The sequence below is a fragment of the Oreochromis aureus genome, linkage group 13 (genome assembly GCF_013358895.1).
Source record: "Oreochromis aureus strain Israel breed Guangdong linkage group 13, ZZ_aureus, whole genome shotgun sequence".
Classification (NCBI taxonomy): domain Eukaryota; kingdom Metazoa; phylum Chordata; class Actinopteri; order Cichliformes; family Cichlidae; genus Oreochromis; species Oreochromis aureus.
In genome coordinates, this window is record NC_052954.1 from 24743308 (window position 1) to 24769009 (window position 25702).

Genomic DNA, 25702 nt, shown 5'->3' on the forward strand with positions numbered 1-25702 from the left:
TTATGCAAATTGCTGCTTAAGGGCAAACTCTGTGATGTGAACATGAATTAAGGAGTCAATTTGCCAATAAAACACATCTTTAGGACCTGTTTTCTTACCTTGATTGATTTAAATAACTCTCCCTAAAGGGTTTATGAGAAGACAATGGAAGAAAAAAGCTGTCAGTGTTTTCTGATGCTACTTGAAATACACATTGTAAACGTGAGCTGGCAGAAAGAATGCTATTGTGGAAGATGAAATAAAGAGTAAGCATTATAAATTTTTCTTATTGCAGGAATGGAAATTCAGAACAAGTTTTGTGAAGTTTGTTGTAGATGTGTAATGTTTTTGGGTATAAGATAAAAGATGTGTGGAGAAAAGCATAATTATTTGCATATTTAGGGTTATAGATAGTTAAGTAATACCCAAGTTGGAATAGATTAAATTGGTTGATACCAAAATTTGAGCAGCATATTCATCACAAAATACCACATAATAAACACCATAGTTGATGTTAACATGATGCATGTGAGAATTGTGGGGAACACATTTATATTTGTTTTTGTAATTCTTGGTTTCTCTGTTTCTTTGACTCAGTAAAACCTGGTTACACGCAGCTACCACATGGCGTTAGTCATGTGTAGTGATTCGTACTCAGTCACAGCCCACCAGATTAGACACATATGCACAATGCCCCTTACATCCTCTCTAGCTCTCAGACAGGAAGCCCGAGTCAGAGCCGCTTCCTGCTGTGTCATTAACCATCCAGCTTCTTTGACAGGATTTAGAGGAAGTTTTCTCCTGCTGAGTCAGTGGATATACTGAGGTTTGCCACGGTCTAAAAAGCTATGTTTGGACAGTGTCACCATTTGCTGTCTTTCTGAAGTCATTTCATAGCTGTGTTGTTGAAATATTTGGATTTCATCTCACTGGAGAGAAGACAGGAATGTTTTATTACAACAGCAGTGCAAGTGTGATAGATTTTCATTGGCAATCCAGTGAAACCTGATCTTTCCCAGATCTGTACAGTAGAAAAAAGGGTGAAAGGGTTGTGTGGGGATATGAGAAGGAGAGAAATGGAAAGCAAAACTCCAAACAAAACAAAGAAATACAGGATTTCATTTGCTTTGGCATTTGATCCACGCTATCCAGACCAGTTGTAGTTTCTATATAAAAAGCCCTGTTGACTATATGAAAGTTTATTATTGGTGTTTAAATCTGTCGGATTGGTTTATCCTAACTTCATAATCCTAAAACTGTAAACTGTTTAGGCTGTTTAGACTAGAGCTGTAATATTAAGTTGATTATTTTATCACTAGAAAAATAATCTGTTGCTATTTTGCTAGTCGGTTAATCATTTTATCCATCCATTAGTTTAACCTCTTAACAAGCTAGAGACATAGATGGCTGAGTGATGTATTTGTTTTTGCAAAAATGCTGAACATCATCTGTTTTGAGCTTACTTTATGAATCTGAAGCTTTGTCATGTCCTGTATTGAATGTTATTAACCTGAATATCTTTAGATGTTGAATTGTTGGTTAGACCAAGCAAGCTGTCTCTACTGTGAGCTTTGGTGATTTATAATGGCTGTAAATTAAAAAAAAAGAAAAAACACAAGTAAAAAAATTAAACATTATTAGAATGTTAATTGTTGATGAAAAGGAAATAAATATAAAGAAAGAAATATGTCAACCATAGTATTTAAAGTACTAAAGCAAATATTTTAACTGGAATTTTACTTTTACTTTATTTTTCTTTAAATTACTGCCTTTGTGTACCCTCTCTTTGCAGACCTTTGTAAACGATGTCCGCATTCAGGAGCAGATGTACATCACTCTAAAGTTAGAGGACAAGCTGAGGTTTGGATATGATATCCTTCACTAATCTGTTCACCCCTCACACAACCGGCAATAGGGTCACCCATTTAGAAAACATGCTGAGGAAAATTTTTAAGTTTCACCAAGGTGCCAAACTTGTGTTGTGACCTATAAACATAGTAGAATTCACAACTTGCAGTAGTGTATCAGTTCTTAAACAGTTTGTGTCATGGCCTATCACAGAAGCCAAAACAGCTCATGCCTGACACCCCATAACCTTTATCAATCTATAACAATACGTAGGGAATTATGAATCATTTCTTTCAATAGATTAGCATTTTTAGATTATCATTATTATTATTATTATTTTATAATTAAAATTGGGAAAAATATTACAATCATTTAAATTAGTTTTACTTTGTATTTTTTTAACCTGGTTGTGCAGGTCCTTACCTGCTTTGTGCTTCCCCACCTGTGGGCTTGCATTAGTGTCTGTAATTATGTCATAGTTGTGCTATGGTGGCCCGTATTTCCTTAACCTTTCTGTTTCACATACCAACCTGTTTACGGTGGTGAGAGGAGAACTCACTGTGCCTGAGGAGGCTCTAAAGGTGAGGACCTTCGCCCTAACATGGTCATGTTTCACAGTTGTATTGTACTACATATATGGCTATTCATTTTGTGTGTCAATTTCTTCTTCTCCCTTTAGCATGAAAAGTTCACCATTGGCCTCCAACTCAGCAAGAAGCCATCGACTGGTGAAACTGCTAGCACCACAGCCACAAGCAAATCTCCCACTAAGACCCCAACAAAGGCACATAGATCCCCCAGCCACACTAAATCAGGGGAGAGCAAAGTCACGGATGGGGTCACTTCCTCCAAAGACTCGTCTGCCAAACCTGTTGACACTCATAAAGCTGAGGAGAGGATAGGAGGTAAGAGACAAAACAAAAGTAAATGTGGAAAAGTAATTTAGTCTGCTGTTTCCTTAATTTACACATTTCTTTTATGAATAAAGATATCTTCAGTGGAATTTTAATTTTGTGGTGATCCAAAAGTAGCCCTGAGACTGAAATAACAACAAAAGCAATACAAATGTTTAGTAATGGTTTTATGCTATATTAACAAGTAGAAAATGTATGTTCTGATATATAACTCTGCAAATACTCTCTAAAACCTCTAGATGTAATACCACAGTTTCAAAAGCAGTTCACTGAATTTTTCACTTTCTTCAACCCTGAGAGAGCAGGCTTCATATTCACATTCAGGCTTCACATTCATGTCATTTAGTGCAGGGGTGGGGGAACTCCAGGCCTCAATGGCCGGTGTCCTGCAGGTTTTACGTGTGTCCTTGATCCAAAACAGCTGATCTAAACAGCCGAATTACCTCCTTAACATGTCTTGAAGTTATCCAGAGGAGTTGTAATGAAATAACCATTTGATTCAGGTGTGTTGACCCAGGGTGATATCTAAAACCTGCAGGACAGCAGCCCTTGAGCCCTGGAGTTCCCCACCCCTGGTTTAGTGTTCGTGTCTTGTTTTTTTTGTTTTTTGTTTTTTTTTGTTGATGTTTTTTTCCCAAATAAGGAAACCTTTTTAAAAATAAGAATATTGTGTAATGTAAGTGTGGTAGGGTTAGGCCAGTAGGGGGTGGACATGGTCACAGGAAAAATTGCTGCCCGGCGCTGAGTATTATCATGAAGACGGCTTACATCTGAGGGTGTCCCTAATAAGTGACATCAGTGGGCATGTTGGGGTACTAGCAGTATTTCTGGTTAATCTCCAGATGTTAAAACAAGGCCATAGAGGGCTTGGGTTTACAGACAGCTTAAGCTGTAATAGGGTCAGATTGAATGAATAATGCAAACCAACATCCCAGCTCTGCTGTCTGTAAAATGCAGTAAGATACACAGACACAGACATAAATTTGGACCTAAACAGGTAACGATATACACTCAGTTTTGTATCTTGCCTGATCTTCCACTCAGTTTTTAAATGACACTCATGTTGTGATTCATGAGGATGCAATCTCACAGTGTTATTGCTTCAGTACCAGACCTCACCCACATATTATAATTTACAGTAAACATACGTTCAGTAGTTTTTATATAGATCAGCCCTACTTACGGTAACCAATTTGGCACTGACGATCTATAATTATCTGGATATACTGTGTTTAAACTAACACATCACAGGGTGAAGGGTACTTAAATGGGGGGGGAAAAGGCATAAGATGAGGAAAGAATGCTAAGAAGTTGACGAGATGTCCTCTGATACGGTACTCAGTGATGTTTCCTCTCACTTCCTTACTCAGTTTAGGAGTTACCACTGGAGCATAGTACCTTATCTTATAGTCTGATAAGAACAGGGAGGCAAATGGAAAGCTTGTCTTTCATATCCACCATTTATTTCTGAAAGAGAAAGGACCCAAAACATTGAATGTTCACATGCGTGTTCATCCAAGCTGGCTAAAGTTTTGAAAATAGGTCAGTGTTGCAAGACCCGACTAGGGGGAATTAAAGCACAAACACAGACATACGCAAGGAGCAGCTGGGTTAATTTTGGTGCATCGTGATTCAGTGAACTGTTTATCTAGATACGACCTGAGTATGTAAAGTCAGTAATAAACACTCGCCTTCACAGAGTAACACGTAGACTCACTGCAAGGCTTTGTTAAAATGTTTTTGTGTGAACATTTGCCCCAGGGGATATTACAGCACTGCCTCGTGGGACCCCCCTATATGGCCAGCCGTCTTGGTGGGGGGATGGGGATGCAGATGATGAGAATTCTTTCAAACAGGAAAACAGGACATCCACAAAAAAGCATGACAGCTCCACTTCAGGTAGGAGGCTGTGAAATTTTGAATTATTTGACACTTTCAGAGATCAAACGCAAACATATGCTTTCTTGGGTTATACACCAAGCAGTGTACATGTACAATGACAGTGTTATATTTTCAAAACATAGTTGTAAGAATGCCAAATGATTTCCACATATTATAATAAACTTTGTGTAGTTGTCATTGGTTTGTAAAAGGTGTTTTTACTGTTAGCACTTGGTAACTGCTTTACAAATACACATGACGTGGAAGTTCAATTTCATACTCTATATTAGGATATGCACTTTCAGTAATTTAAATGAAGCTTCTATTTGCTTTAGTTCAAGCAAAAAATTTAAAATAAAAGTGTTTTATGGTTTATTGTGTATAGTTACAATGTACTGTGATAGAAACTTTGCTGTTAAATAGCTAACACATTAAAGATGCTATGTTAAGTTGAATCAGTAGCTTAAGTCATCCTAATGTCCTCCAGCTCCGTTTATTTGCTTTCTTTGTGTTGAAGGGGTGATGTCCAGCTAGCCTGTGTGTTTGTATTTGTGACAGTCCAAGTGCACACAAAGGCCTTTTTCATAGCATGTATGCATGTATGTCTGTTTGCCTGCACTATGCGATTAGACAGTGACCATTGGACTGAGGGGGGAATAACGTTAACTAGAAGCCGATAGTCAGAGTAACAGGATTAGAGGAATAGTGGAACAGCTCAGTGATACAAAAAAATCAGTCTGTGCCAGGCTGGTTTAGTGTGGACCAGAAGGAGTGGGGGGAGGTTAACCAAACACAAAAAAACACTGGAGCAGACTGAAGCATCCTCAAATCTCTCGTTACATCTGGATGGATAGTCTGGCAGCATCTTTGCCAGTCGGTAAAAGAAGACTTTGGGGGGTTTTTTGTTTGTTTGTTTGTTTTTTGTTTTACCTCTTTTAACAGTCAGTTATAGGTGCTTTCTGTTCTCTATGATTCTCATCACTCTGTGGATTTTGGTGTCGTATTTTTGTGGTGAAGTGAGATTAGAAAAGCTTGTCAGTTTGGAGTAAATCTGCGAAAGCGTGGAGGGTTGATTTGAAACCAAACGGAAAAAAAAAACGTTTCCAGAAGATCAGCCAAATGAGATTGGCTACTTCAGTTATGGAAGCGGGTGAGTAAAAGGCATTTACCCTCCGCAGCATTGGCTTTTAAAAGATGAATGTTGAAACGTTGGATTTTGAAGCGGCATATTTATCAGTATGTTATCAGTGGACATTTCATTTTAAGTGGTGTGGCTTTACCTCCATGTGTATTTCCTCTAATAGGTCATTTGTTTCAGATATGACAGTTAGGAGGAAGTGAAAGCGAGAAAGAGAGGTTTGGGAGTAGGAAGCGATTCTGTTTGGTTGTGTGCTTTGTAGCATATATGTGTACTTCAGTTCAATTTAGTGTGTGTCTTTTTATCTTTGCCTCTGAATAGGCTGTGCTGTCACAGTCCCCTCCCCTCCCCTCCCCTCCTCATGTATTGTTGCTCAAGCTGATTGGGTTACACCATTGCACCAGCTCCCCCCTTTCCTCCCAACACACACACACACACACACACACACACACCCAACTTTTGACACACAGCGTCCAAACAGACCACACTAAGTGTACACTGCAGCAATCATTAGCCAACCACGCTCTAATTCTTTGGTAAGTATCACTTTCTCATCCATACACTTTGAGTAATGAAGCTGGTAAAAGGCTTTCAATTTGGGTCAGCTTTGTATTTATCTAATATTTTACCTTGCACTTGATTGCCAGCAGCTCATTTAAGAGCTGTCTGGTCAGTGAAATCTCTTCAACTCTCAAGTCTGTGAAATGAAAAGGGGTTTGGTGTTGTAATGTTAGGCCAACAGAAATCCTGGAACACATTCAGCAGTTAGTTTGAACCTAGTGGTTAAAAAGCATTAAAATTGTTATTGGAGTTCTTTACTTTGGAGAAGTGACTAATGTAAGTGATTCTCAGATGACTTATGTTCACACTAACTCACTCCTTACATGAGTGGGATAGAGGAAGTTTTCTGAGTTCATCAGAATTTTAAAGGAAGAACTATTGCTGTTTATATTGTTTTGTCTCTCTTTTTAAAACTGTTTGTTTTAACACCAGAAGGCCCTGAAAGCTAAGAGATCACAGAGAAGAAATGTGAACAGTGTAGTAGTACTGCTGTTTGAAAGTTGAACCATGTGTTCTGTCTCAGTTGAATGGTATTACTATGTTCTCATAGTCATTGAATCTTAAGCATCACTGCACATATTTGATCTAAAGTACATCATATTTGCTCTCAGCCTAAATCTGTGTTGTAAATCTTTCCAAAACTGCTGAGCTGCTTATGCTGGCAGCCACTGATAGTTTTAAAAAGATTTAAAAAAAAAATCAGCTTAACTGAGCTGAGGGAAGTAAAGTGAAGTGGAAAATGCAGCTTTTAACTAAGAGATTGTACCTTTTGGAATGTCCTGTTTTCTCTCTGAAGTCATTAAGCAGCTCTGTGATATATTTAAAATAAATATTTTATTAGAAATGTGTTCACTGTTGCTCACTCTTGTATTGTGCAGACAGTTTCTGTTTCTTGTTTCTTTTTGTCAATTGCCATATGTTCCTATGTTTGCTCCCCAACATGAAGCAGATGGCCCTTCTAATTTCTGCAAGTATCATTTGTCATATTCAGATCTCACAGAGGCTCTGTTTGCTAATACGGACAAATGAGAAAAAAAGTGCTCCATATTGCCAGTACCCCGAAATCAGGTTTTAAAGAGCTATGCCGGCACTACTTCTTTTTTTTAGAGTGACAGAAAGTGAAAATGAGAAACAGAAAGTTGTTGTGAAGAACAAAACCTGAGTGGATTGATCTGTGTCTTGAATGGCTTGATTTTCAATATTTTCACTTTCATATCCTTTGAAAATTAAATCTAGTATTCATTTGTGTCGACTAAGTGTATTCCTGTGCTCCAGATAGAAGCTGAGAATATGGAGTCTTTAGGCAACATACAAAATCTTTGGTACCGGAAGCTTTGTGTTTTTCTTTTAAAAAGGATGTGTGCAGAGCAAAGAAACATTAGCTGGAACAGTGCTGAGCTGTGTCCACAAGCTGGTAACACAACACAACCCCAAAATAAAATCTCACCATCTAATTTTGGCTAAGATTTTCACAGGTTGGTTGGTTGGTTAGGTGGTTTTATTTTAATCCACTGATGTCAAATATTTATTGCCAACCCAAATTTGATCTATTTTCTAATACATCTTTTGGTATTTTCTGAACTTAGAAAGCAAAGAGGCACATCGAGGGGAGAAAGCTAAAGAGGGTGGCCTTCATGCGCCCACTGCCCATGATTCCAGTTACTTTGAGATCCCCACCAAGGAGGGTCACATGGCCAGTAACGGCATCCACGAGATTCCTACCAAGGACACCGAGGGCACAGCCAGTCACATCACCACAGGTAAAGTGAAGTATATGTTTAATTATTTTTGATATGTCTTGATAAAAGCAGGTGTATTTATGTTTTGTATTCTTCATGTTATTCACGTTGAACTTTTGAGAAATCTTTTATGGCAAAAATAAGAGATTAGTGTGCATCTAGTGCAGACAAAGTAGCAGTTATTCTGCTAGAGACAGTGGCTTATTTGAGTATATTTTAGCAAATGTCTATGCACTACTGTATAATTACACAATCTGGTTATATGCATTTTGTCTTTCAGAAAAGTGCTTCAGTTAGCAAACTTATATTTAGTACTGACTGACACAGTAGTATGTCTGCTCCACAGCTCAAGGTCACGCCTCCTTTACCATAGAGTTTGACAACACGTCTCCAGGGAAAGTCACCATTAAAGACCATGTGTCAAAGTTCACACCCGATCACCACAGATCTCGCTCCAAGAAGAGTGGAGCAGGAAGTGGAGGTGCAGGAGGAAGGGACTTGAGTACCCTACAGGCTGCTATGATGGCATCTGAGAGCAAAGTAGCTGATTGGCTAGCCCAGAATGACCCCACTCTTGTGCGCAGCGAGTCGACAGAGGATGACAGCAAGAGCAGCAAGAGCATCAAGAGCGATGTGCCAGTTCATCTGAAAAGACTGAAAGGTAGAGTGCGTTTATTGTCTGTATGTCTGTAGATTGTGCGTTTTGTTGTGCCTCTTTCTGGTTGCCCTGATTATTTGTCCTTCCTCTAACAAAATAATTCAATTTACTCCCTGCAATAATCCTTATTTGTGAGTTATCAGTTATTTCACCAGAAACGTCATTGTAATGCCACTTTCTTAGTGTAATAGTGTAATACTGTCATTGCCATACTATGCGCAGTTGGAGTTGATTCTCTGCCAGAGGTTGTTGGCAGTGGTAGCCAAGCAGGGGAGATTAGCAGCTAGAAGAAAATACCATGCTTACTCCTCTGCTGCTGTGTAGCTCAGCCCCTTTTTCCTGTTTGCAGAAAGGAGTACTCATACTCGCATGCATAGAATACATCCTGCCATTTAACGCCTGATTGCATGATCAGAAAAATGTTTTTCTTCTTTTGTATCATGTGTGGGGTAAGGTTTGAAAATACTATTGCTGTAGATTTCTTGGTTGTCTGTGTTTCTTTCTCCCCATTACTTGCAAGCAGCCAGCTGCTGAGTCGGCTCCTGCTGCTATGGGTTTTTATGAGAATTGATTAAACCAAGCAAGGTTAAGCCTTGTGCTCTCTCCCTCTAAAGAGAGTTTGATGCTAGGCTAGGCCATGCACATGTCTTGAGTCAATTAAATGAAGGCCAATTTATGATAGTGCTGGCATGTGTAAGGGAAGGGACCAGCAGATGCGAGCTGATGAAAATGGAAATCTATTAGCAGAAGTGAAAGGGAGAGAAGGTAATTCATTAGATGGAGTTAGTACAACACGCATGTTAATTGGCTGTCAGAATGGCTCAGCTATGGGACTATTATTTTACTAAGAGTTTTGGGTTGCTGGACGCTGCAGTCTTTTCAAAATGTGGCTGAAGAGCAAGGAGATAGAGGGTAAGTGGACAGCTGGATGAAAAGCTATCTGCAGACAGGTACAGAGGGAAGGTGGGAAGAAGCAGGACGAGAGAGCAGTATTTGCAGTAACTGCAGCCAAGGTGACTAAACAAAGAGAAGCAAGACAGAGAGAGAGAGACAGAGAGACTTGTGTACACTGCAGTAGAAGCGGAAAGGGAGGCAGCAAAGGATGGGAGCATTTTTTTGAGTTAGTTGTTATGGTAACAGGTGATGCAAATGATGGCAGGGAAGGCGAGCGTTCAGACATACATAGCAAGCACTAGTGCTGAACATCTGTCTGTGTGTCTGTGTGTGAAGGTTGCAGCGGAATGTGTGAGACATGCGTTTCAGTGCTGATGAGGGTGTGTGCGAAGCATGTGCTGCTTACATGTTGGTTTGTGTTGCTGAAATTCGCCAGGTCTGCGTCTGCTGCATGTGTGTGCTGGAATCATGCTCTGCACTGATCTGCAGACAAGCAGTGCGGCATGTGTGAGAGGAGGCTTGTGAGATGTGCTCAGGGTGTGTCATAGAGGTGCTAGGCAGAGAGGATGGCAGAGGTTCAGCAAGAAAATTGAGAGGAAGCAAATGAGGTTTTGAGTTCTAACCATCAAGGTAAGTCTTTCTTTTATCACTGTAGGAAATTGTGTACAGGATATATCTTTAAACTGTTGGTTATTTAGAATATGAACTGCCACGTGTGTGCATGAAAATTTAAGTATTTCGTTGCACTGTTATCAGCATATTGCCAAATATGTGCGATTTGAGATGTTATTAAGAATACAAAATTATTTTTCTTATTAATGATGAAAAGTTAAGTGTTTCATGTGAAATGTAATTAATTTTCCCTAATAGTTAAAGCCTATCACATACTCAGGACTTTAAATTCAATTGTATGTGTTGTACTTGCAGTGTATCCTCACATATATTACAATTCAGTGTATGTTTGAGGTTGTGTGTTTGCTTGCATGCTTGTGTGAGTGTGTCCACATGTAAAGTAAGTACGTTCTTGTATCAAATGCTCAGCTGTGTATGTGTATGTGTCTGTTTACTTGTGTGTGTGTGTGTGTGTGTGTGTGTGCGGGCAGAGGCCATCTCCACTGTGAGTCATAGTGGGGCGAGTGGGATAGAGCACTGGACTCTCACAGACATCTCTGTTCTCTTCTGGCCCTACCAAGGGCTTCTTTGTTCGGACACACAGCATGAAAGACCTGCCTCTCGTTGTCTGCTTATCTGCTGATCTCTTCAAGCTACTGTTTTCTTTTTTTCTTCTTGTTAATGAAATATATGCTTTAATAAATGCTGAACAGTTTGGAAAGATGGAACATTTGTAGGAGGTGACCGGTGGAATGTGACAAATGAGCCACAGACTCTGAATTATGCCCTAGGCAGCAGAATCATTGTGATATCCCAGTGTGGAAAAAGTACTTACAGGGGTGCTCTGCAATTTAATATTGTACTTGAATGAAGGTTGGCGCCCTGTGAAAGGCAGATTTTTTTTTAAAAAGAGTTCCACAGTCTGGCTCATAAACTATAGCAAGGAATAAGACACAACTAGATGTAGAAACTTAGAAAACAATATGATCAACTTAAAAGAACTTGCATTTATCAGACAGTCAGCATTATAATGCATGCATGCGTAGCTGGCAGCATGTATGAAAAGTAAAATAATTAAATTAAAAGAGTTCACTGTAGCATAGCCAGTCAGTCTGCAGGAAGGAGGGAGCTGTTAAAGCTGGGCATACTGGGCCCAGGTGTAGCTCATCCAGCTATCCACCAAAGCACAACAGGACCAAAGCAAAACAGAGACACCTAGTGTTTGGATGGCATAGAGGTCATCTCAAAAGGTATATTGCTGTTTAGATCTCCATCTCTCACATTTTTAAAAAAGACTTTCTTAGACTTGACAAAACAAACAAAAGTAGTAGATTCAAGTAGTAGAAGTAATTATAAAACTAAAGCGTGTCATATGTGGAGCTTCTGTAAGTACACATGTCACTGTTGACATAAATAATGCGTCATACTGATACGCCACCAATGTTTACCAGCTTTCCAGTTTTAATTAAATACTGTCCATAACTTGACTCTCAGTCCTGATTACAATGAAATAAATCTAGAAAGTTATAGGTCAAGTCACATTTAGCATTAACAGATTCAAAGGCACAGTCTGTGCACAGCGAACCTGCCAAGCCATTGAAGACCACTCACCATGTATGCATCTTTGAGGCTCTTTGTCCTCTTTTCTCACAGAGGGCAGTTCACTAGCACTACTTGCACATTGTGTCTGAAGTGAAAAACAGCCTAAAAACAAGCTTTTGGAGCCTGTATTATTTTGGAGAAAGTATTAACTATATCACAGAGCTTTGGGTTTATACAATGTGTGTGATCATGTGCAGCAGCAGTCCTGTGGTGTTTCCTTCCCTTCGCTTCTCCCATATCCTGATGGACTGACTCCCAGCTAGTGAAATGCCAGTGACTGGTTAGGTCTTTGATTGTGTGACATTCTGTTAGCTCTAATGACAATACTTTCCCTATCCTGAGCATTCTTCAGTCTCTGTTTTTTCCTTTTTGTCACACTTAATCCGTTTTCATTCCTTGCCACTCCACCCTCCTCATTTTCCACATCCCCCAATCTTCCTCTCTGTTCAGCCTTCCCTTTTCTTTTGCCTTTTACTTCCCCTCCTTCTTCAGTCTGAACCCCCTCTACACACATACACACGTACGCAGACTACGCACACACTCTAGTCCAGCCTTCTTCTACTTCGCTTCCCTCTCCATGCTTTCCTCCTCCCCTCCCCCTCGCCTCTCTTGCTGTCAGTGAAGTAGGCAGGGATAGTGGTGGGTGTGGGTGGCATGTCTGGATTAGCGTGGACGTGATGATTTGACCCAGACTGATCCAAATGTAGAATAACTCGAGTAATGCGGTAGGTTGTGAATTTAGGGTCTGTTTTATGTATTAAATGTTTGTGTCACAACTGAAAGTTCATAGTTCATTTAGACCACGAATGTGGTTTTAGGTGGATGTGGTTCTGTGTGCCTGGCTCTTGTTTTAACTGCTTGTTTTCAGAACGTGCCGCACATGCTGCTGTATGCACAGCATTGCTATATTGCGTCTTTTTACACAAGCTGTGGTCTGTTGCTGTGGAATTGTTCTGCATATATGTTGTGATATAAATGTAAGATATTTTGCTGGAGAATATGTGGACTGTCAATATAGTCAATAGTCAATTAAAATAATTCTTTTCTTTTTTTTTTTGTCCCTTTAGGCAGCAAACATGAGGATGGCACCCAGAGCGACTCAGAGAATGGGCTGGGGCTGCGTTTTGCCAACCGACGCCATGCTTTAGAGGAACGCCTAAAAGCGTCACACAGCCACGTGGGAGCAGGAGGATCTGGAGAAACAGGAGGGGGGAACATAACAGTCAGTGGGACCAGAACAACTGGGACTCGTACTGCTTTTATGATCGAGTTCTATGATGAGGAAAACCCTCGCAAGCGCCGGTCATATTCATTTTCCCAGACCGCACCCCTGCTGGGAGCAGGAGTTGGCGGAGAGGGACTCTGTCCTCAGCCTCCTTCTCACCCCAAGGTGTTTAGCATTTCCACCTCGGCCACAACAGCCTCAGACTCAGGTAATAAAACTCAGATTTAATGTATTTTTACACTCTTTCTATGACCAGATTTTGTTTGTCTTTCCCAAAGGAAATGTTTAAAACTATACCCATTAAATATAATAAGACATACTGGGAGTTTAGCTATTCAAGTAAAGGACACAAAGGCACTATATATCCTCTGTAAAAGTATTGTATGTATGTGTGACCATTATGTTTTTTTAACAGCTGTATTTCTGTGCTCTGTGTGTATACCTTTCAGGTAAGGTCCCAGCCCCAATACCAGCTACAGTGACTGTAGGTGCCCCCACAGCTGCCCGAGTGCTTCTTAAACAGAGGTCAGAGGACCCAAGTATTGGTCGGAGCTCAGCCAGTACCGGGCTGGCGACTGGTAGCCCCACCACCCCCAGTGAGGACACATCAGTTGTGGGCAGAGGTGCAAGTACAGCTGGTGTGGAGGCAGAAGACGACCACAGTGATAAAGGCACATACACCATCGAACTGGAAAACAAGAACCCGGAGGAAGAGGAGGCCAGGCGAATGATAGACAAGGTAGCGTGGAAACATGTCTGTTATCCTGCCCTGGTTTTCACAGTACTTGAAATGAGATGTATTTAGGATCCCACATTTTTGGGCCAAAAACATCACCACTAGTTTGTAATAAAAAAGTTATTTTCAGAAACTAAATCCTAAACTCTACATAACAAACTGAAACAATCTGTAAGTCTGTAAAGCCTTAAATACCTAGATTGAAATCTTTTTTCGCCTGAGATGTGCTGTGGAAATAGTATACAATAAATTACAATAGTAAATTTAAATGTGGGTTATTTAAAGGACATTTGTTGCATTTTGTTGTTTGAGTCTTAATTTTTTATGTTCTGATCCCTCTAAAGTCACAAGAAAGCAAAAAATATGTGTGTTGTTGCTTTTCGTTACCAAACATTGACCATAAAAGTAGCAGTTAGAATGACAAGCATCATTTAAAGTCTCTCTGCAGTAACTGCAGAAAGTAACTGAGCCAACATAAACAGGCCAGAGCAAGGTTAATAGTCTGTTTATTACCTGCTTCATTGGCAGTTTTAGGGGTAGTGAGTCCTATGAGAGCACTTGGCGTTGTTGACATTAAAACAAAGCTATCCCCTTTCTGTTGCCTTGTTTGACCACCACCCATCTTCTCTGTCCCATTGGTAAAGCTAATGCTTCTGTAGTTGCCTGGAGAGACTTACTCCATCAAGGACTGTCCTGCTTTATTAAACAATGCTCCAGGGAGGCTGCGCCACCATCATCAATTTCCTACTGCTGCCACTGGTCTTGTGCCATAGAGCTTTTTCATGGTCACTGAAAACATACTGGAAATAGGCAAGAAATGCACTTAGAGAGATGACTGAGAGTTAAATTTACAGAGACAATTTTACTTGCTAAGGTTAGAAAGTTCTAGAAAAGAAAGTTTGCAACTCTAACAATGGCCAGTAGTTTTTATTTGTCACCTGACCGATTGAGAAGTTGGGATTGGCTGCACATAAACCTTTTTTAGGAAGTCAGGTTGTTGCTGTGGGTTATTAAATTACAAGGTTATCACACAGGCCTGATTTTAACTTTCCTAAATGACATCTTAGTGTGGCACTTGTCCCTTCAAGTGCTGCATGCAGGTGTTATCTTAGGAGGAGCTGTGATATAATTAGTGGGGTGTATTTCGAGGTAGTGGTAGCCTGGGCACATTACATTCAAAACTGGAAGTGTTGTTATGCTAATTCCTGTAATTAGCTGACACACTAATTGGCACACTGCTCACAGTCTGTCCGCCTTTCGCTCTCTTTTCCTTTGTAAATAGTGCATGTGTGTCTGTGTGTGTGTGTGTCTGTGTGATTTGTGTCTGATATTTTTTTTATGTCGCCATGGTACTCAACTAACCAGACCCAATTAATGCTTTATTTCAACAGCACTTACTTCTGTTTAGTTCACTTTTGTTCAGTAGGAGAAGTGTTGAATGATATGTTTATAAAATATATTATGGAGGTATTTCATTTTCATTCCAAAGACTACCATTATTCTGTTGCATACAAAATGTGCATATTGTCTAAAGATTAAATGTACTTGAGCAAAATGTTTTTGTGTTCTTCTTTTTCACATATTTTTAGGTGTTTGGTGTGCAGCAGAACAAAGACTCGTCGATTCTGTCAGACCTGAAAGGAGAAGGAAAAGGAAAGGAGGCAGGACAGAGTGGAAAAGAGGTAGAAAACAGAACTTGAACTGATTATTTGTTTTTGCTTTGTTACTTTTTTATGCCCCTTATAGTATTTTTCTTCCCTTTTCTCTCTTTGATTAGCTTTTTTTATGTTCACCTATAGATTAGCATTTATTGTTAAAGTACTGACAATAGCCTCTTAGTCCAGTGTCATATAACAGACTTAAGATTCATGACTAAGCTTCATATTGTGTGTCAGAATAACTCTGATGGCACTTACTGCCTAAGCCTGTTCGTGGGAGTAGGCAAGTCCTCCCTACGAGTGACCTAGATCATACTAAGATGAGGAGAGACATGCTCGGCCCTTTAGGCAGTTTTACAAGAGGGAGGGGACAGCGTGTGTGTGCGGTGACAGCCTTTCTGTCTGGTCTTCTGTCTTTTATGCACCCCTGTCTGGGTGATTTATATGTATTTAAATAACACACAGAGCATATAGCAAACTGATTTTTTTAAAATATAAAATAAAAATGTAGAGAAATATCTTCATCCTTACAGTCTAACTCAGTTCTCTCATCATTTATTATACATTTGCTTTAGTGGCTTTTAGATATAGCGACTGTCATGATCTCCTGGGTATTTATTGTGCCACCATTAAGTTAAGTGAGCTTTATTGTAATTTTCTCAATCCCGTTTTCTTCTCTGTTTTGCCCCCCCAGGCTCTCCCTGGTGATTCTAGCTGGGTCTCTCAGTGGGCCAGCATAGCAGCCAATCACACAAGAACAGACCCAGAGGGTTCAGGAGCAGAAACAGCCAGCTTCCTGCACAAAGAGAGAGGTAGATACTATTGAAAACTCAGTTTTTAAACACAATATGTTATCATTTTTAAAACCTTGATATGCTAAATATTTCAAAGTAGAAACTAGGACTGAAAATCCTTTTTCTTTAATATCATGCAAAAAAAAAAAAGAAAACAAAAAGAATGACAATTAAGTTGGTTTTTCTTCTAGGTGCTAATACTGTTGAGTCTGGTGCCTCCCTCAGCAGAGGCGAATCCTCCTCCAGTCTGACTGACCGTAAGCGTAGGACCCTCCCTCAGCTCCCTGTGGATGACTCCCGGGCTAAATCCGCTACCCAGACTCTGAGGTCAGAGATTGGGGAAAAGCAGGATACTGAACCTCAGGAGAAAGAGAACAAGGGAGACGGGGAGTCCCCGACTCCCACGGAGGACAGCGAAATGACTAGTAAACGGAAACAAAGCTCCACCTCCTCTCCATCTAAGGCTTCTCTCCGGACCTCTGGAAGCACTGAGAGGAGGAAGAAGTCAGAGGAGAGGAAAGGAGGAGGAGGAGGAGCAGGAGAAGGAAGTGAGAAGTCTGGAAAGCCTCTCGTCCGCCAGGGCAGTTTCACAATTGAGAAGCCCAGTGCCAGCGTCCCTGCCGAGCTCATCCCACGTATAAACAGAGGCTGCAATGGGCGTGAACGCAGTGATTCTGTAGGCAGTATGGATACTGCAACTCTCCTGAAGGACACTGAAGCTGTCATGGCTTTCCTAGAGGCCAAACTAAGAGATGAAAACAAACTAGATCAGAAAAGTAGTAAAGGTGGCATCACTGCTCAGGGTTCAAGTTCAGCCCTCCTCCCTCGGACTGACTCTATCTCTCCTGAGTCAGATGTGGACACAGCCAGCACAACTAGTCATGTGGCTGAATCAGCAGATAAGAAAGCAGCAGCCAGTGTACAAAAACGGCGTTCCCTCAGCAGCATGCACCGGGAGAAAAGCAATATGAGCACAGCTTCCAAAACCAGCATCACAAATCCCAGTGCTCGTGAACGGTTGGAGAGAAAGACTAAAAGCAGGCCAGTCGAAGCAACGACCCGGACTGATGCACGTCGCTCTGTTCAACCATCTTCTGCCTCCTCCAGAGCACGGCAGCCCTCTGCAGATCTCACTGATGACGACCAGACTTCATCCTTTCCCATCTCCGACATCCTCTCCTCAGACCAGGAGACCTACTCTGGACCTCTGGGGCACTCAGCACACGGACGCGGCTCAGATGATGTCTTGCAATCCAAACTTGATAGGTCTGCTAAGACATCTGCCAGTGGTTCTTCCAAAACCAGCCGGACTCTTCATGCAGCCACAGCCTCCTCCTTGAGCAAGCAAGCCTCACTGCCTCAGCCGCGACCCACAAGAGCTTCCCTTCTCCGTCGTGCTCGACTGGGAGACACATCTGACACGGATCTAGCTGATGCAGACAGGGTGTCTGTGGCTTCTGAGGTGTCCACCACCAGCTCCACCTCTAAACCGCCATCGGGCCGGAAAGGGATGTCACGGCTGGATTTGCTGGCGCAACCCCGAAGAAACCGTCTGGGTTCCATCTCAGCCCGCAGTGACTCTGAGTGTACAGTGACCCGAAGCTCCACCTCTTCACCCCGGCTATCATCTGAGACTGCTCTGCGTCTGGGCTTGCGCTCATCAACACCCACGGAGAACAAGCTGACACCCAGGATGAGAGCCAACAGCGTGTCCAAACTGAATGAAGCCAAAACCAAGACCACTACAGCGGGGTACTGCTCGCCCACAGGTGAATACATCTACTCCAACACTGTTGTCTGATTGATTCAGATTTTTTAGTTTTTTAGAGAAAGGAAAAAGTAGAATTCTAGTTTTAGCTGTTCATTTTATTTTTGTTTTGACCTAATTATCAGTTTCTTTATAAAAAAGTATGACAAAGTCTAATTACATCTACATCATTGCATACCTCACATGTCAGTGTGTAAACATCTGTGTCCAAACATTTCCACCTTGTTGTGATGAATTTGTGCATTGGTTTTCATCATCCAGAGAGCTTTCAACCCGAACCTCCAGGTGGTGATACAGAGGAGGAGCTAATGGGTACTGTACCAGGACTATAGAGCCTAACTAGACTGTGTGTGTGTGTCTAGTGTGTACAAGTGTGTGTCAGACCTGGGTCACAGGAATAGAAGGATCTGAATTGTGTTACTGCAGCATCTCAAGAGTTTTATTATTTTAAAAATGGTGCTGCTTGCATTTAAAAGTCAAATGAAAACAATGTAATTTTGAGTCGCTTCTTTGGCAAAAATTGCCACATACAAAAATACAAAGGCTTAGTGAATCACCAGTAAATATCAAGGCAAACTACGATGACCCAGCTCTAGCATATTTGCATTGTTAACAACGTCTCCTGCCTTAAATCTGCTGTGATGAGGACTCGAATGCTCTACCCATACTCTTACGCTTGACTTTTTGTACTGCGTCAAATCTGTAGTTTGGCCCTATATCCCATGCTACATGCAGCCCGAGGTGCACCTTTTCAGAGGTTTCCTAGTTCTGTTTTTGTAGTAGTATGTTGTACTGTATGTAATTATTAATTAGCTGAAACTGCCGTGATACAAATGGTAACAGGATTTGTTTGTATCTAGATTGTTTACTGCGCTGATGCAGTAGCTAGATTTTTACAAGTTTACCATGTTTTTCAAATGTTTTCACAGATTCAGTGAATTCAATCATATTCAATTCCAATATGATTAGTCGAGTGTCACTCCTGATAGCAAATCAATACAGTCGTATCAGCTCTGTAAAGTATACGGAATTTTTTATAGCAGGTATAAATGCTAACAGCAATGTATTCAACGCAGTATTAAAGATTAAGCTTCACTTCTATCCAAAGAGCTGATATTTGATCTCCAACTTTGTGATCATGTGGTCTTGGCTCCACCTTGTGGAAAATTTTCATGTAGAGCAGGGGTGTCGGACCACGTACAGTCCACTTTGTGGCAAAGAAAGAAATCTGTCAGCACGACTCTTTGGGCCGAAGTTATAAGACATGCAGAATTAGGTAGGTCATTGCCCAGCCTGTCCCTTAATTTTAAAGCAAAAGGTTTTTTGAACAGTTTTTGACCATTTATTTTAGTCCTATTGTAAAAAAAACTGAAAGTTTTATAATTGATAGTGAAAAACATGAAAATGTTGTTTCATTTAACTGTTGAGCTAATACTTAATTACTTTGGAGTTGTTTATGCCTTCCTTCACTTGTTCCTGAATTAGAGTCTTTGCTGGGCTGATTCTAGCCCTCTGGCCTTATTTGACATCCCTGATCTAGACACTTCCGCTCTGAGAAGACTGGAAGAGCACTCTGTGTCATCTCATCATGGCACAGTTGCAGTACATTAATGGCTCTGGCGTGTGACCATTTTGAAGCCGGCTAACATACATTAACATGGCTCTAACAAGATTTGTTAACTTGTTGGATGCTTTTGTTGGCTGCATGGGCCGAGAGCTTTTCAATAAACTCAACTAGTGTTTCTTTTTTTTGTTGTTGTTTTTAATTATGTTTTTTTTTTAACTCCAAACATTGCTGCATCAGTCCATACAACAACTAAACAAAGTTACAATAATGACAGTATTCCTAAAATACTTGGCACCACTAATGCTTCTCCCATCGTTTTTTTTGTTCAAGCTTAGCAAGGCAGTTTAGTTCAGTAATCAAGCTTATCGTCATTGCCTTTGAGAAATATCTGTGTTTGTCAACAAACAAGGAAGCATCCATTCTCCTCTGTTTAACATTCATATTTTATCAGAGCAGAATCGGCTGCTGGCTTCCTCAGAAACAAAGCGTCTCAACTTTACAAGCACATTTATCTGTTTTATGAATAACTGATATTGGAAATGAATAAATACAATATTTTTGACTGAAAGATGAAATTTCTCATGCAATTCTATCATAGTGTCCAGCAGCAGCAGGTGGAGACGTTTGCCACCAGAGTACGGTTCCACCTCGGAGGAAGAGTTCGGCTCCAATCGCAATTCTCCGAAACGGCCCCACGTGCGGCCTCATCACATCGTCCCACACCGCAACTCCAGACTCGGCGCCACTGTGAGCCCAGTTGGGGTGACGGGTCCAGGTGGAGTGGGGATTAAACACCGCATGAAAGAGCAAGAGGAGTACATCAGGGACTGGACAGCACACAGCGAGGAAATAGCCAGGTACTGATCCACACTGAACTGGGCGAAACTGAGCTTTAATGGTTTAACGGTTTTGTATATGCTGTTCTGTGTATGCAGGTTTCATGTGTTCATGTGGCTGTTTATCCCGAGTCCTAAAGAACCCCGTCTGATGGTTAACAGGTTATTCCCCTGTGTGCGCAGGATCAGCCAGGACCTGGCTAAGGACTTGGCCATCTTGGCTCGTGAAATCCACGATGTTGCCGGCGAGATTGACTCAGTCAGCTCATCCGGCACAGCACCCAGCACCACAGTCAGCACCGCTGCCACCACTCCAGGATCGGCCATTGACACTCGGGAAGAGGTAGGCCCTGCACGTCCCACGCAGCCGGATATACAGGACAGCATGAAAAAGGTGCCCGTTTTTCTTCTTCTTATTGCCTTATTGCATGTGTTTCCATTGCACTCTTCCATCTTAATGTTTTGCGTTCATTAAAAAAAAAATATCTCTCTGCTGCTTCTTGATCTCACCTGCTGTGTGAGGTATTCACTTATTACAGTCCCATGCACTCCACTTTCATTTGTTTATCCTTATTTGACCAAGAGAGGATTTTTTATTATTTTTCTACTATAAGACTAAAAACCGACTGTCTTTGGCTAAACAGTTAAAAAGCTTCAGAGCTGCTTAGCTTTCACTGATGGAGTTTTTCTTTCATTTCCCATGAATTCTCACATATTAACTATGTTAAACTAAAGTAGAACAACACTGTAGAGAGATTCACAACGTTGACATCCTTCTTCTCTCCCTGCTTCGTCTCTCCCCGTCTTTGCCTAGTTGGTTGATCGGGTGTTTGATGAGAGCCTCAACTTCAGGAAGATCCCACCTGTGATTTCAACTAGTAAGCCACCAGAGATAAACGGTAAACCAGCAGAGCTCCGGCCCCGTGCTCCTGACAACTTGGAGCCTCGAGCTTTAAGAAGACGCACCTGGAATAGAGAGGAGGTGAGAGGCAAACAAGAACATATGACACCATATTTATGTGACTATGGAAGCTGCATTGCATTCAGCAGTCAGCTTAACAGTCAGTTTCTTCTTCTGTGTGCATGCAGGCCGTACTAGACAGCCTGCTGCTCCATTCAGTTTCCCAGCTGTCCACCAAGATCAGGCACTCCATCGACAAAACAGCAGGAAAAATAAGGTGATTATACTTGTTGATATAAGTACCATTAGCATTTAACAACATATCTACAGTGCCTAACTCTAACCCACTGATCCTGAATACAAACGTGACCTGTTGTACAATGTTTGCTTCTAGGATTTTGTTTAAGGATAAGGACAGGAACTGGGATGAAATTGAGAGTAAACTAAGATCAGAGAGTGAAGTGCCACTCCTTAAAACTTCCAACAAGGTGCGTAAATTCATCTGTCTGAATCATATCGAGTGACAAACAATTCCCAGTGTTAAGTGAATCCAATCATTTTATTTCCACCCTCCGTTCACAGGAAATTTCTGGTATTCTGCTTGAACTGAAGAGAGTCGAAAAGCAGCTTCAAGGTAAATTATAAATGTGAACTCGCTCAGAGTCGTAGACATTTTCCTGCATCTCCACTCTATTTATTTGTATTTAAAAGTTGAGAAGCGCCTTAATATTAAGTGAAAAGAAATAAAAATGATGGATTTCTTTCAAATGCTGAAAATTCATCACCCTGCAAAACGGGACTGACACATATGTAGGAAACGGAGGTGTCAGAAGGAGCTTTGAGTTGATTCTCTGCAAATCTGAAATGTTTTTCTTCTTCTATACTTGTGTATGTGGCTTTTAACACAAGAGCAGATCAAAAACTATATTTTACAATACAAAATATACACTGGCTTTTACATGAGGCCTTCCACACACTGACCCTCTGGCTGTTTCTGTGATAGTGATCAATGTGATGGTAGACCCAGATGGGACTCTGGATGCCTTGGCCAGCCTCGGCCTGACCAGCCCCACAACCCCTACAAAGCCCCAAGCCGCCAAAACAACTCCCCCCTCTGCTACCAGCCCTGGGTCGGCACCCCCAGCCAAAGAATCACTGCCGGAGATACTTCCAGGGTCTGGAGGTTCAGCAGCAGCCTCCGCCAGGGTTCAGACTTCTTCTGCCAGCACGGAGGAGAAAGCACGCGACACCAGCATGGGTCTGGGCAAATCGGCAGTCGGAGGTCTTAGCTTCAGCCGGATCCGGCCGAGCGGAGAGGAGGCCATCGCCCAGAAGTAAAGTTTGGTTTATGTGAATAAACAAATGGATTGGAGTGCAGGCGGCTGGTGATCCATGTAGAAACATTCAAACTATTTTGTTTGTTTATTTGTTTATGACAGAACAATGGCCATTCTGAGACTATACCAGTCTAAGATTATAGCGTAATATAAAAAAAACTTAGCAAAAGATCTCCTGACCGGAATTGAAGTGCTTCATCTGACCTTTAGACTCCCCTCTCTGACCCTCAGCTGATACATCATGAGTTAACCATGAACAGAAATTGACCCATGAATGATTTGAAAGACTGACATTTCAACTTTGAACTGTTCAAGCTGACCGGCTGACATGATGGTCCCGGTCGGGTGCTCTCTCAGTGGACAGATTTCTGTGGGCGTACAGTCTCCTCCAGTCCTCTTGCCTTCTCCGTGTGTCTGGACCCCTTCTACACTAAGGACATGCCTTAAAACATATTCTTTAATAGTAGCAGCATGACCCTGTATCCCCTCTACTTCAAAGACTTTTAACACTTTCATGACAGACTGCATTGTAACATAACACTTGCAAAACATGTTCTATTTACACTAGAACGAAATACAACACACTGCAATAATTTATTAGCTCCACGCCAGTGCAAAGAATATTTCAGCAGCCTTAAATAACCACCCTGACAAACCACAGTCATAAATAGACATGCTTTATGCCAGGAACTGCCAAATTGCAGATGTTTTATATATTTCCGAATTGTAACCGTCCATTGAGCCGTCTCTCAAACTGATTTGCAGTGCCTCCCCATCCTTCGGTTCACCTATTTCTTGTTCGCCTGTTATGTTCCTCTCTGTCCTTCCTGTTTTTTCCTCCTTGTAGCTGGAAACATGTTTGTCAGAGCAGTAGCACATGCATGAGAGAGCTGAGTGTTTTCTCCCTGCAAGCTAGCGCCTGCATTGCTCTCAACAATACTAAATGCTGGTTTTACTCAGTAGTAACACCCTATGGGAAACCAATGATAATCACTTACCAAAGCGAGCATGTTTTCAAACGGTAAAAAATCATCAACTGATATTGCAGTTCATCTTAACTTGATCTGGTCTGCAGTTCACCCGCCTCTCTGAATGTCAAAACCCAGTCTCTGTTAGCAAATTAACGATTCAAGAAGATTATTTATTATAACGAATCATTATTTTAATAATTGTAAACAGATATTTCTGGCCCCTGTGAGAATCTATGCCTAAGTGTCTTTATGATTTCCAATTGGCTTTTTCTCTGCTTTTTTTCAAGTCACAGATTGACTTCTTTTTCAAGTAGCAACAAAGAAGGTCACTGTTTAAACCACTGTTTTATATTTAGACACTTTTCTTATGATTTGACTTGTTCGTTTTCTTCGTGAATACAAAATCTGAACTTGAAAAAAGCTGCTGGGTTAGTTTCAATTAATGTGCTGTCAAAAGAATATGGGCACCTCACAAGAAGCCTTTTTTATGGTTTAAAATATCAGTCGTTAAATTGATTAGATAATTATAAAATAAGCTCCCCGTCTGTGAAGATTTAATGAATTTTGCTTGTGTATATACAGAAGGTGCATTGTTATCTTACTGATACTGTGGAATTTCAGTATAATTAACCTCTTACTCATTGACTTTGCTGCTTTTGTAGTTACTTTATGGGGACTAACCATTTTCTGAATCTCTCTCCAGCTTATAGTCTGTGTACTAGAGTAAGACAACTTAAAGGCAAGTGTATTAGTACTTAGATGCTCATGGAATAGTGAATTAGGTACCACAATACATGTTCATTTCCTTCTCTCTATACCGTACTGTACAATGTTTTTCAATGCCTCAAAGTGCCCGTTTTGAAGCTGGGGGGGCATTGATTACAAGAAGAAAAAAAGACGTACTCGTCTAAAGAAGATTTATCTGGTTTTGCACATCAGATTGTGGTGTTTTTTCATGCAGAAGTAGTCAAAGGCTGCATCAGATGAGCGATATCACTTAGCCTGATATCAGACGTGACTGCCTTGCCTCTCTGGAACTATTCTGCCTGTACAAAAAAAAAAGAAGAAGCCTCTAATTGTGTTTTTATTTTTTATTTTCTCCCATTTTATCAGAAAAAATAGAAATTGGGGGACTGTGAATGCTAGGTACAGGCTTATTTTTTAAAACTCTACATGTGTCATCTGCTCAGTGTTCTTTGTATTTTTTTCTTGTTATTTTTGTAAAGAAAAAAAAAACACCATTTTATTTATTTTTTTTGTTTTTGTTTTAATATGTTGTGGATGTTTCATGCATTTTATATTTGTTCAGTTATCTGCATTGGTTCTTACTGTTAATAAAAAAGAGCCATACACTTGTCTGTCCAATTTCATTTGACTAGGCAGTGAAGAAAGACACTCACCAGTCACTACATTAGGTACACCTTGCTAGTACTGCACTTTTGCCTTGAAAACAAGGTGCTGGAAACAATCCTCAGAGATTTGAACTCATTGTGAACCCATTGCCATGATCAAGAAACTGGTTTGAGATGATTTTGAGTTTTATGACATGATGTGTTATCCTGCTGGAAGCGGCCATCGGGAGATGGGCACACTGTGGTGACACAGGGATAGATGTGGTCAGCAACAATGCTCAGGTAGACTGTGATGTCAAGAAAATATCCCCCACATCATTACACCTCCACAAGCCCAAACCATCAATACAAGGCACATTCTTATGTTTACTCCAAATTCTGATCCTACCATCCCAATGTCTCACCATAAATTGAGATTCATCTGACCAGGCCACATTTTTCCAGTCTTTTGTTGAGCCCATGAGAACTGTTTTCATAGTTCCTGTCCGGCACTGACCAGACATAGTTCAGTTGTTTGCATGTGCATTTAGAGATGCTCTTCTCCGAATGCACAACCTTGGTTGTAATGAGACACTACTTGACTTAATATTGTTTTCCTGTCAGCTTGAAGCAATCAGGCATTTCTCCACTGGCTTCTGACATAAAAAAGGGATTTTCACCCAGAGAACTCCCACCGCTGAATATTGTTTTTGGATCATTCTCTGTAAACCTTAGAGATGGTTGTGGTTGTG

At 40.9% G+C, this 25702-nt stretch overlaps 1 protein-coding gene across 6 annotated transcripts in view; it reads left to right on the forward strand.

Moving 5' to 3' along the window:
- cep170aa (centrosomal protein 170Aa) overlaps positions 1–24971 on the forward strand; it is a 39030-nt gene extending 14059 nt beyond the window's left edge. The window contains exons 5-24 of one of the 6 annotated variants that reach the window (XM_039621666.1): positions 1772–1850; positions 2350–2408; positions 2507–2732; positions 4503–4640; positions 7908–8081; positions 8407–8721; positions 12894–13259; positions 13501–13790; positions 15377–15469; positions 16140–16257; positions 16431–18008; positions 18269–18319; positions 19191–19283; positions 20173–20431; positions 20573–20804; positions 21225–21392; positions 21500–21588; positions 21706–21799; positions 21894–21945; positions 22315–24971. In XM_039621666.1, coding sequence (XP_039477600.1) covers positions 1772–1850; positions 2350–2408; positions 2507–2732; positions 4503–4640; positions 7908–8081; positions 8407–8721; positions 12894–13259; positions 13501–13790; positions 15377–15469; positions 16140–16257; positions 16431–18008; positions 18269–18319; positions 19191–19283; positions 20173–20431; positions 20573–20804; positions 21225–21392; positions 21500–21588; positions 21706–21799; positions 21894–21945; positions 22315–22649 — 4809 coding nt within the window. In that variant the 3' untranslated portion in view covers positions 22650–24971. The remainder of the gene's footprint in view (positions 1–1771; positions 1851–2349; positions 2409–2506; positions 2733–4502; positions 4641–7907; positions 8082–8406; positions 8722–12893; positions 13260–13500; positions 13791–15376; positions 15470–16139; positions 16258–16430; positions 18009–18268; positions 18320–19190; positions 19284–20172; positions 20432–20572; positions 20805–21224; positions 21393–21499; positions 21589–21705; positions 21800–21893; positions 21946–22314) is intronic. The other 5 variants (XM_039621668.1, XM_039621667.1, XM_039621669.1 and 2 more) reach the window with 5 other exon arrangements.
- The last annotated feature ends 731 nt before the right edge of the window (positions 24972–25702 follow it).